Raw genomic sequence first — 11,644 nt, 5'->3', positions numbered from 1 at the left:
TCCAGCATGTAGTGTGTTAACCCAAGAGGATCGAATGGAACTCCCCTGTCAGAGAGGTGAGCCAATCAGCGTCCAGTGTGTCCTGGGCCCGTGTGAGACGCAAGAAGATCGGTACTGTACTGTGGTTGTATTCACTGCAAACTCGGCGAATAAGGTCAGTGGTCTGATGTTTGGCTTGGATGGTCAACCTTGAATGACCTGTATGTACATAAATAAAATGATACAGCTATCGTGGGCTTTGATAGCAAAAGACCAACCAAGGAGCAGCCACTAGCTCAAGGGTATTGTATAGTGTATTTTTTGGCTGCCTCGCGTTGTCTAGCGGATACATTGTCGCAGCTAGCCAACACTAACATATTTTGAGTAGCTGTCTAGCAACAGCTTGTAGACAATCAAATAATGCGTTACATTAGAAACTGATTCAAATATGTAGGTAAATAGTTGGAGCTAGCGACCAGAAAATCCGCCTAATTTGTAGCTACAGTGAAGGCTGACGGTGCTGAATTGTAATGTAAACAACTGAAATGGCAACTTTGTAGCTGTACAAGCAGTTATAGCTAAGCACCACAGGCCAGGAATGGGCTCTTGCCACAGCGGTAGATCGATGTCCCATGCCCAGCCCTTACTGAACTGTGCTAAGTTAACTAGCCAACCTAGTGTCCTTTCACAGCAAATTCCGTTCACCACAACAACAATACGCGTTGCATTTTTTCTCTAGCTAAGCTATTCGTTTTCTGTATACCCGTGGATTGTGCAATTGTTGGTGATCCATATAGTCTGTCTAGTTACCTTCAGCGATTTGTTCCATGTAGCCCGTGTGTCACATAATATCGCGCCATCACTAATCATTGGCTCGTCTAGTTGAACTATTATGTAGTTAAGGAGGTGGAGAAGGAACAGAGAGAGCCACTTAGAATATCTAGTTCAGTAGGACATGGTGGGGACATTTCAGGAGTAAATGTCAGGATTGTACATTTAAGGCTATAAATAGGGCATTCTAGCCGCGGTTTGCACAACAGAGATTCATATGGTGGTGCAAGGCTCTGGATAGAACTAATGGTCAGGTGGTGACAGTTGTCTAGGCTACCAGTCTAAACTGGCCTGCCGTCCAACTGACCTGTCAGTTAGGTAGGGTAGTGGAATTAGGGTCGAACTTAATCTCAATTGAACAATGCTGTTGATAGGAATTCCTCACTTGGTGTGCTGCAAATTTTAAATATATAATATATATAATATTATATAAATATAATGCAATTATGATATCACCCACTATGCTACTGTACCTTGAACACTAATGTGAGCATGAAAGGGCAGTGAGTGTGCCTTAATGCAGTCTAAACTAAGACACAGTGGTTTGATAACCTGATGGCACTAAAAGGAAGGGGAGAGTTGTACTCTTTATTTTCCCATTATTAAGTTGGTTGTAGTAGTTAGACAACAAAGTTGTAGCATGCACTCTTGACTGTAGTAAGTGAGACATGGAGAGGAGTGCTGTAAACCACTAGCAGACCTGTATCTATGTGTTTGTCCCCTCCTGCAGGTGTGTGTGTGTGTGTGTGTGTGTCAGCAGTGCACTGAGAGTGTGTGCCCAGAGCGTGCCACCATGCCTGTGACATTACAGCTCCTACGAGGTCTGCCCCGTGCCAAGCTCTTGGCCTCCTGCCTCTTAACAGGCCAACGCCAGCCCCCCTGCTGCCCCTCCACCCACCAACCCACCTCACAGCACTGTCCCCCATCATGGCCGCCCAGCGTACCTGCACGCAACTACAGGACAACCCCATATCTTCACAGCTACAACCTCACACCCCCGCAGGTCAACTCCATCCTCAAGGCCAACGAGTACAGCTTCAAGGTAGGGCCACACCACACACACACACACACACACACACACACACATACACACACATACACATACTCAGCCTCATCAGCCTTATCCCATTCCCTCTGTTTCCAGGTTCCAGAGTTTGATGGTAAGAACGTGTCATCAGTAATGGGTTTCGAGAGTAACCAGTTGCCCGCCAACGCGCCCATAGAGGACCGACGTAGTGCTGCCACCTGCCTGCAGACACGGGGAATGCTGCTGGGCGTTTTTGACGGCCATGCGGGCTGCGCCTGCGCACAGGTAAGAGTTTACTTTCCTTTTCCAGTATCTGATGTAATTGTGTACAGCTGCCAAGCCTGTTTTGATGTTTATGTTTGACGTTGGAGTTTATTTTTACTTTTGCTATCTCTCCTGCTCTCTGCCAGGCGTTAAGTGAGAGGTTGTTCTACTACATTGCTGTGTCGTTGCTGCCCCATGGCACCCTGTGTGACCTGGAAGCGGCAGTAGAAGCTGGCAGACCCCTCAGCCCCATCCTGCAGTGGCACAAACACCCAAATGACTACTTCACCAGGGAGGCTCAGACTCTCTACTTCAACAGCCTCAGAACATACTGGCAGGAACTCATAGACCTCAACAGGTATACACTCTCACATAGACGCTCAGTGAAGGGAGGACAGCATAAGTTAGGTTAGGTTAGGGGACATTTTGGTCATCATGAGTTTCTCTGTAAGGTGAGCTCTGGAAGTGACATGTCTTACTCTTTCTATCATACCATCTTCCTCTCCCTCTTTCTCAGTCCAGGGGAGACTCCAGACACTGGGGAGGCGTTGTTGAGTGCCTTCAAGAGGTTGGACAGTGACCTGTCCCTGGAGGCTCAGGTGGGAGACCCTGATATCTACTGTATATAGCCATCCATCCATCCATCCATCCTTTGTTGTGTGTTCTCCAGGTGGAATGGATGACTGATTGGTGTTGTATGTTCTCCAGGTTGGAGACCCTAATGGCTTCCTGCATTACTGGGTTCTAAGAGTGGCCTTCTCTGGAGCTACAGCCTGTGTGGCACACATTGAGGGATCAGACCTGTACGTCCATTACACATATCTATCTCTCCATCTATCCGTCTCTTTGTTCTACTTCATATTCTGTAGTCTGTTCGGGACTGATGTAAAGTGTCTTTCACTTTGAGAAAGGTATTCTAGGTCCTGTACGTGAAACGTTGTCACTGTAATCAGTCAGTGATGTTGTAAGGTGACTTGCATAAGTGCCGTCTAACACACTGGACGTCCCAGTGAAATGGAAGTGAATGAAACAACAGAGACTGTTGGCTACATGCGTACATCCTGGTACATCGCTGTGTCTTAGCCCTGTGTATGCGGTCCCATAGGTACTTGGCAAACACGGGAGATGGTCGGGCTGTTTTGGGGGTCCAGGAGGAGGACGGCTCGTTCAGCGCTCACACACTCTCCAACGACCATAGCGCCCAAAACGACGACGAGATTGCGCGCATTCGGGGGGAGCACCCACCCTCAGAGAGGAAGACGGTGGTCCGACAGGTACTGAACTAATCCTCCTGTCTGATCTGTGACTATGTAGGCCTGTTTCTGCACCACCACACTGTCTTGACCCCCCCCCCCCCCCCCTCTCTCCCCCTCAGGACCGGTTGTTAGGCCTCCTCATGCCGCTCCGTGCGTTTGGGGATGTGAAGTTTAAGTGGAGTATTGAGCTCCAGAGGGGTGTGTTAGAGTCTGGTCCCGACCAGCTCCATGAGAACGAACACACCAAGTTCATCCCCCCCAACTACCACACACCCCCCTACCTCACCGCAGAGCCCGAGATCACACACCACAAACTCCGACCGCAGGACCGCTTCCTGGTGAGAATTGACCCCCTATAGCCCTATGTAGTACACTACTCTTGACTAGAGCCTCAAATAACACCACAGTCATCCTACTTCAAGTATAATTGTTGCACTGGTAACCAAGTGGTACTCGCAATGAATAGAACTGAACTATACTATAGTAAAGACTGGTAGAGTTGGCTTCAATTGGATCTTTCTTCTCCCTGGAATACAACTATCTAATCCTTCTCTCTGTCCTCTCAGGTACTGGGCACTGATGGCTTATGGGAGACCCTCCACAGACAGGAAGTTGTTCGTATTGTGGGGGAGTATCTAACGGGGGTGCACCAGCGTCAGCCCCTCACCGTAGGAGGATACAGGGTCACCCTGGGACAGATGCAGGGGCTGCTGGCTGAGAGGAAGGCCCGTGTGTCGTCTGCCTTTGAGGATCACAACGCATCAACCCACCTGATTCGCCATGCAGTGGGGAACAGTGAATTTGGCACGGTGGACCACGAGAGGCTGTCCAAGATGCTGTCCCTCCCCGAGGAGCTCGCTCGCATGTACCGCGATGACATCACCGTCATCATCACGCAGTTTAACCCTCACGTGATTGGAGCACAGCGGCAGGGAGAGGAGTCCTGAGCTGGACAGCCTATGAGAGGAACGTGGATATGGACAGGAAGTTTACGAGTGATGTCATGAGCACACACACACACACACACACACACACACACTCACTATTTAACCTCTACTTTATCTCACAGATGCACACACACACACCAAAGCACACTTTCTGTAAACAGACTGCCCCTTTTTTAATAGTTTTTAGGACTGTTAATGACTGTCAGTGTCTGTGTTTTTGTTTGTGTGTGTATGCAGTCATGGTTAAGTTATAATGCTCCATCTGAAGGTCCTGACTGGCTGTCAGTCTCTCTCCTGTGCTGCGGCCTAGAGTTTCAGATGTTTCCATCTTTTTAGGCATGTTGCTACCATCCCTGTAAATGTTTCATCCCGTCTTGCAGTCTGCTGAGACTGTCAAAGAGAGGAAGGAAACTCGTTGAAACTCTCGTCATCATATGTGCCAAAAGACACTTACCACCTCAGCCTCCAATTGGCCAACTGGAGCTCCTGCCATATCCCTTTCACTTATCTAGATCTGGCAACTCTCCAGGGGGTAGGGGGTAGGGGATAGGACTTTAAAGAGGCCTTTGAGGAAACTACTAGTTGACCGTTTGCAGATAGACTGCAATGTTGGAATAATGCTCTGATGATGCCACACATCCTCTGCGCTGTGCATTTGCAGCATCTGGCTTGCTCTGGAGCTGCAACTTGGCTTCATTCGGGCTCGACTGCATGGCTGCGTCCCAGTGAGACACTGCTGTTACATAGGAGAAGTGTGTGTGTGTGTGTGTGTGTGTGTGTGTGTGTGTGTGTGTGTGTGTGTGTGTGTGTGTGTGCTTTAGTCTGTGCTGCCTGATTGTTACATTTAAATATTTACTGCAAAGATCGCTTAACACACTCCTTCATGTTTTTACTTTTTTTTGTTTAATCTTTTGCACACGGTTTCTTTTTAAGATTTGAATCAGATTTTAGCCTCTTCAACTATGGAAAGAAAGCTCTTCAGGTGGAATGTAACCTGCCTTTGTTTTATTACGCTGCTTGAGAATGAGACACAATGTTATATGGTCTAATGACACCCTTTCGTCCACATAATGGTCTACCTTTGGGCAGATGCATAGTTACATAGTACACTTGATGGAGAATAGGAAATCATTTTTCACATAGCCAATACAATAAGAACCAGTCATGCTACGAGAGAACAGGTGTTTTACTCAGATTCCCATGGTTCTCTGTCAGTGTTAATCTCAGCGGTAACCATGGTTCTGGTAGATATGTGTTGGGGTTCAAGAGTAAAACTGCTGTCACTATCATTTGTTGGTGCAACACACAGGTGATGTAGGTGACAGGACCTGAAGAACACTGAAGAGATAGTGAAGGACACTACAACAGACTGAAGGAGTGATATTCTTGAGAGGGAGAGAGAGAAGAGAAGAGAAGAGAAGAGAAGAGAAGAGAAGAGAAGAGAAGAGAAGTGTGTGTAAACAGATATTTATTTTTCTAGGGTTGTGGGTTGTAAAGGTATCAAGGGATTGGTGGTTTAACATGTTGTCTCTCTGTCTCTCTGACTCTTCCTCTCCATCTCTCTACCGTGTGTCTTTTGTGTTTTGTATGTTAGTTTGGTCTTGTGTAGACACCGTTTTCTAACACACACATGGGGAATACTTGTGTGTTATGAGTCGGTTGGTGTGTATATTGTCGCAGAAAAAAAATATTTATATATATTTGCCTTACTCTTTTGTTTTTGATAGTGTATTATTGATGGCCTTGTTGCCAGTCTGTTTCTGATTTAGCTATCTCTGTTGTCATGCCAAACGTATAGGAGTTGGCTAAAGCAGGAAGCAAACTGGCTCCTTGGCTAAATCACTGATAGAACACTAACCCTGATGGTGTGACTGTGGGCGTATTCAAGGCCAAATGATGGTTTCTATTTAGGAGAGGAGAGAATGTCAAGCTGAAGGAGGTTGTCTAAACTCTCGCTGAATACTTGAAGGTTATTTATGCAGCTTTTAAAATGTATGCTGTTACAGGTATTTATCCACAACTATGTATGAAATGTAACTGCTATGTACTGTATGTATCTATAACACTTTGGGTTGTAACATTTTGTATTTAAGGTTTTAATAAAACATTGAATACACCCATTATATCTGTTTCTGTTTCTGTGTGTGTGTGTCTTACACTCCCCTGCCACACCCCTGGAATGCAGTCAGACCACACTGCTGCCCCGTGGGCACTCAGAAGGTCAATGTGATCTCAGGTTACATTTGATTAAGGAGGTGTGTGGTCATGTGTGTTAAGTCATAACTGCATACACAGCAACGGCGACCTTGCTACCAAGAAAGCACAGATTCTTATTCTGCAGCTACTAATCAACTAGTACTGTAATACTGTGTTGTTATCCTCTACTCTTACTAGACTCTGTTATCAACTCAACAGTTTGATAAATAGGCTACTACTTAGTGTAGTAACTATAGTTGATTTGAGAGTATGGTGTCTTGAGAGCAGGGATAGAATCTAGTTAAGTTCTGTTATTGGACTACTGGCGCCATCTGGTGGCTGACAATCCATGTCTGAGTCAGTCATCACCTCTCTTGACTGTGGTCAGCAGTGATTCAGACAGGCATTGTCAGCCAGGAGATGGCGCTAGTGGTCCAATAACAGAACCTTCGATCTATGTTGAGAGACAACGTTGTTCAGTTGTGAGAAGCTAGAAGAGAGTTGCTTCTCTGTCTGGGAATCAACAAGAAGTAAGTGTGCAGAAACAGTACATTTTGATAACATAAAATGTGATATATTCATCTGTTTTTTCATCTTGTTAGTCAGTGGTTTACTCCTAAATGTATGGCTTCACAGGGCCAGTGTGAGAATCATCTTGTAGAAAAAGAGAGTTCATTTCAATAGCATTTTCTGCATCCTATATCATATTTATAAAACTGCTATTAATTTTTTACAACATGGTTTACACATCCTTAATTCCTTTGTAGGGGCAAAGGTTCCGTTTGTCCCCAGTTCAACAGTTCAACTGTAATATACAGTAACATTTCCAAGTATGGCGAAGGGCAGGAGTGTTGTGGCTCTCTTATTGTGTTTTATAGGTGATGTGAGGATTGTATTTATTATCTATTATGCGTATTATTATTTATTATGCGTGCGTGCGTGCGTGCGTGCGTGCGTGTGTGTGTGTCAGCATGCACGTTTGTTAGTTAGTGTGTCAAGAACTCTCCTGAAAATATTACAGATGTACAGGAGGCCGATAGCAACATTTGGCTGAGGAATTCAAACACAGAAATGTGTTTCCAGACAGGATCTCAACCCAAGGGTGTACTGTTGGTCTCTGAGGACTGACTCAGAGTTCATGATTTATGGGTTTTATTGGTCCTTATTCTATTCCAGGTTGTTAAAAGCAAATAAGGACATGTTGTTCAAGAACACCCACTCCTCACTTCCTGCCTGGTGTGGGTGTTGTTACAGGATAACGGTAACACTTTTGTGAGCAGCAGAGGTTGTTTACTAATCACAGATCTGCGTTTACCCTAGAAGGTCTCTCTCACACAGCCCACACCACACTGCTGACATCTCTTTATTCCATATGTCTGTATTATTATGTGTATGTGAATCATCTTTTTTCTGAGTGATCCAATTTCTGATATGATCTTCATCCCTGCCTGCTCTTAATCTTCCTCTCTCTCCCACACATGGGGAGCAGGGATGGTGACAGTGTGATGGAGGCTCTTCCTGTGATGTCACAGCCCTATCCCCTGGCTGACCCCACTCTGACACACACACACACACACACACACACACACACACACACACACACACACACACACACACACACAATAAATTGTCAGAAAGCTCAGTTACACAAGGAGATCTTTGCTTGCTTACAGATGCAGATCTTTGCTTGCTTGTTCTGATCAGTAGAGATTTTAGTTGTAAAACAAAGACAAAAAACAAGTTGTTAGCGTTCTAAGATCTATGCTCCCGATAAATTAGATAAGAAACACTTAACCATTGAATGAACACACGCACGCACGCACACGTGCTTGCATACTCTGTGCCCACCATCCGATGGTACACCCTTGCAGCATTCTGTCACCCCATCCCTCTGGGGTTCGGCCTGATGTCGGTATGGGTGGTGCTGCCAGGGCTCAGCGGATGGTCCGAAAGTTGACCGATATGCAATGATCACCAGGGGCAAGGCCAGGAAAGGGCATTGCTGTATATTGCATGTTTGTGTGGGTGTGGAACTCCAAACATGGTCAGAGTATCCCGTCACTTATTTCCCTCCATTTCCTTTACTCTCCTCTTCTTCTACTCCTCTCTCTCACCCCTACCCTCTTCTCCTTGCCCTGGCTGGGCTGTATGTGTGTCTGTTGTTGTGGAATGCGTTGCCTGGAAACGGGAGGAGAGAGAGTGCAGACATAAACACTTGAAGAGGCCCGATGCTGAGAAACACTTTACAAGCCTATAACTCCATTCTGTTGCTCTATGTGTGTCTCTCTATCTCTCACTCTCTCTCTCTCTTTCTCTCTCTCACACACACACATACACTTAGAGACACACACACACACACACACACACACACACACACACACATACACACACACACAAACACCACACACACACAATCTGCGTCTTGTTCTGTGGCCATCACACACCACTCTTTACAACACACACAATGTTCTTCCTGATTGTTTTGTTCACGCCACTGTCTTCCCCTTTCTCTCTAACAGTCATGGCCCAGATGTGGCACATGGGCATAGCCATGCTTGACATCTGAGTGTCCCACAGCACATACAGACACTCAGCCCTCACATGGATAAACGTGTGTTCCTTCACAATGCAATGTGTGTGTGAGAGAGAGTGAGAGAGACCTTCCCATTATACTGAATAAATGACAACAACAATGCCCTCCTTCTCTCAGCAGTTAAGAAAACACTTTCATCCCTCCCCACCTCATTCTGAGAGATGAGTCAGAGCATCATTCAATAGTGGCCTTGACACAGCTTTCTGATAGGCACGTGAGATAGACAGAAACACAGAAGGAAAGGCAGAGTGAGGATAGAGAGAAACTAACAACACTTACATATACATTCAACTGAATCACATGCCAACTAAATGTGCCTTCACACAGACTTGTTGAAAGAAATCCTTTGCTGAGACAACGTGACAGTGACAGAGTAGAGGTGTTGATGGATTAGCCTATGACATTTGTTATGTCACCACCCACTCACCACGAGTAGTTACCATGCACCTGTCAAACAACATAAACACACACACACACACACACACACACACACACACACACACACACACACGTACTTATCATTCAGAAACAGTCACACACACACAAGATTGATTTGAAAAGAGCAGTGGTTCCAAACAGTTAGTTTATTAAGAAATCCACTACCCTCTCATTCTCAGTGAGTGGAGGGTTGGTGAGCTCAGCCACCAGTCATTCATTCACCTACAGACATCAGTCGTTACACAGCTAGAACAGGGGGTACACTGTCATTCACAAAATCATTCCATGACAATATCTAAGAAATCTATTGAATTAAAATTCGAAGTTCACCTTCCTGAAGTGTTGGAACTGTGCAATTCAACCCCCAGCTAGCACTCTGAGAATGATATGTGTATATGCACACTAGATTAGGTTGTTCATTGAAATGAGTACATCTGATTAACAAATGGGATTATCATTGGGAATCTTGAGGCACCAGAGGCACCTTGTTAAGAGTGTCTAAAATACTTGACATTCACTATTACAACAGAACAGCTTGATAGGACTGTTTTAGTTACACATACATAGTTATAAGCTGCATGTTTCTAACTCCCACACATAATCATCGGACAAAGGCTGGAGATAGAAGACTCTCTTAGTTACATTTTGACAGGGGGAAATAAGTTATTGAGCTGCATGTTGATGACAAGACCCAGGTAGTATATTACTATGTATACATACAACCAATTGTACTATATTTTCTCTTCAAATATAAAACAAAACACATGCTATCTAGGAACGACTATATTCCTGTGTGTGTGTGTGTGTGTGTGTGTGTGTGTGTATGCGCGTGTGTGTGTGCGCGCGCGTGTGTGTTCTCTACAGCATGGCATCTGTGTCTCCCTGCTCTAAGGCTTTCTTCTGGTTGTCCTTCTTTATGCGATTGAACACCACCATCAGCAGGAGGACTGGGGAAGAGGAGAGAAGAGAGAACAATCAACTATAGTCAACAACAATAAGGAGTCTGATTGTGAGTGTTTGAGAATCAGATGGTGGTCTCTCTGATTGGATGACACCATGACTCACTGATAAATCCGATTGTTCCGGCCAGGATTCCAATGGTGGGCCCCATTCCATACTTGAACTCATGAACACCTGGCTCTGTGTAGCAGTATCCCATCGAAGTGCAGTTACACACTCTCACTAGAGGGAGCAAACACATGGTTCAGAAACACACACACACACACACGCACACGCACATGCACACGCTCACGCACACACACACGCACACTCACACATGAACACTCACCCTCAAACTTGTGTGTGACACCCATGCCAGCATTGTCTTTGATGTTTATGGGGATCAGGAACGTTTTATCCTCAGACGGCGATTTCTTCAATGTCAGTTTAGCCGACATACCTACAGGAAACACGATATTAGGGAAGAGCAGGATAGTTACATCTTATGATATGAACACCTTAAAATGACTTTAAATGATTTTGAATGAATAAAAAACAAAAAAACAATAGAACAGAACAGCCCCAACTCATTCCTTTGTAAGTCTTGCTCTATGTGTCCCTCTGTGCATACCATCAACAGTGTGTAGATCCCAGTTGGGGGACTTCCTGGCCTGGGCCAGGGTGAATGTGAAGGGCTGGCTGAAGGGGGCGCTGTCTGTATCCTGGGCTGTCAAAATGACAGGCTGAGGCTTCTTCACACAGATGAAGGCCTGTTTCTCCAACAGCTTCGGGGCGTTGTCGTTTACATCCAGCAAGTGCACAGACACGACACGCTCTGATGACTGCTCCGGTTTAGCTACACAGAGAGATCAGAAAATACTGCTTAGTTTCAGCTGTTGTGGGTAGCTTGTGGCTACAGAGGTGTTTTGTATCCTTATATGCAAATAAAGATTTGTTGACACCAGACATCTATATGACTTTGCAACACTGGGTCCTATGTGCAACACAGGGTTTGAATGTGGATCCAAATGAGGAATCCAAAAATATTGTGTTTGTGTGTGTGTGTGTTCCTCACCCTTCTCGAACACGGTGACAGTCACTTCAAACGCCTCCAACGTCTCCCTGTCCAGCTTGGCTTTGGACTTGATATCTCCAGTGGCAGGATCTATCTCTA

At 45.5% G+C, this 11,644-nt stretch overlaps 2 protein-coding genes across 3 annotated transcripts in view; one reads left to right on the top strand and one right to left on the bottom strand.

The window, feature by feature from the left end:
* Positions 1-114: 114 nt before the first annotated feature.
* On the top strand, positions 115-6,427 carry pdp1 (pyruvate dehydrogenase phosphatase catalytic subunit 1). 2 transcript variants are annotated; one of them, XM_083678963.1, is made up of 9 exons: positions 115-154; positions 1,541-1,852; positions 1,955-2,122; positions 2,248-2,459; positions 2,619-2,700; positions 2,810-2,904; positions 3,207-3,375; positions 3,477-3,695; positions 3,924-6,427. In XM_083678963.1, the coding sequence occupies exons 2-9, from the start codon at positions 1,604-1,606 to the stop codon at positions 4,302-4,304; spliced, it is 1,575 nt and encodes a 524-aa protein (XP_083535089.1). In that variant the 5' UTR covers positions 115-154; positions 1,541-1,603; the 3' UTR covers positions 4,305-6,427. The 2 variants fall into 2 exon arrangements, with proteins under 2 accessions (XP_083535089.1, XP_083535090.1); XM_083678964.1 differs by lacking the exon at positions 115-154 and adding an exon at positions 265-281.
* A 3,962-nt stretch (positions 6,428-10,389) lies between these two features.
* The window catches only part of cdh17 (cadherin 17, LI cadherin (liver-intestine)), a gene marked incomplete at both ends in the record, with an annotated part of 7,458 nt that continues 6,203 nt past the window's right edge, over positions 10,390-11,644 (bottom strand). The window contains 5 exons of the mRNA XM_083679390.1: positions 10,390-10,478; positions 10,597-10,713; positions 10,820-10,930; positions 11,102-11,326; positions 11,546-11,644. The exon at positions 11,546-11,644 is cut by the window's right edge and continues 32 nt beyond it. Coding sequence (XP_083535516.1) covers positions 10,390-10,478; positions 10,597-10,713; positions 10,820-10,930; positions 11,102-11,326; positions 11,546-11,644 — 641 coding nt within the window. The remainder of the gene's footprint in view (positions 10,479-10,596; positions 10,714-10,819; positions 10,931-11,101; positions 11,327-11,545) is intronic.

Source organism: Argentina silus (genome assembly GCF_951799395.1).
Source record: "Argentina silus genome assembly, chromosome: 10".
Classification (NCBI taxonomy): Eukaryota; Metazoa; Chordata; class Actinopteri; order Argentiniformes; family Argentinidae; genus Argentina; species Argentina silus.
This window is presented reverse-complemented; position numbering and strand designations above follow the sequence as displayed.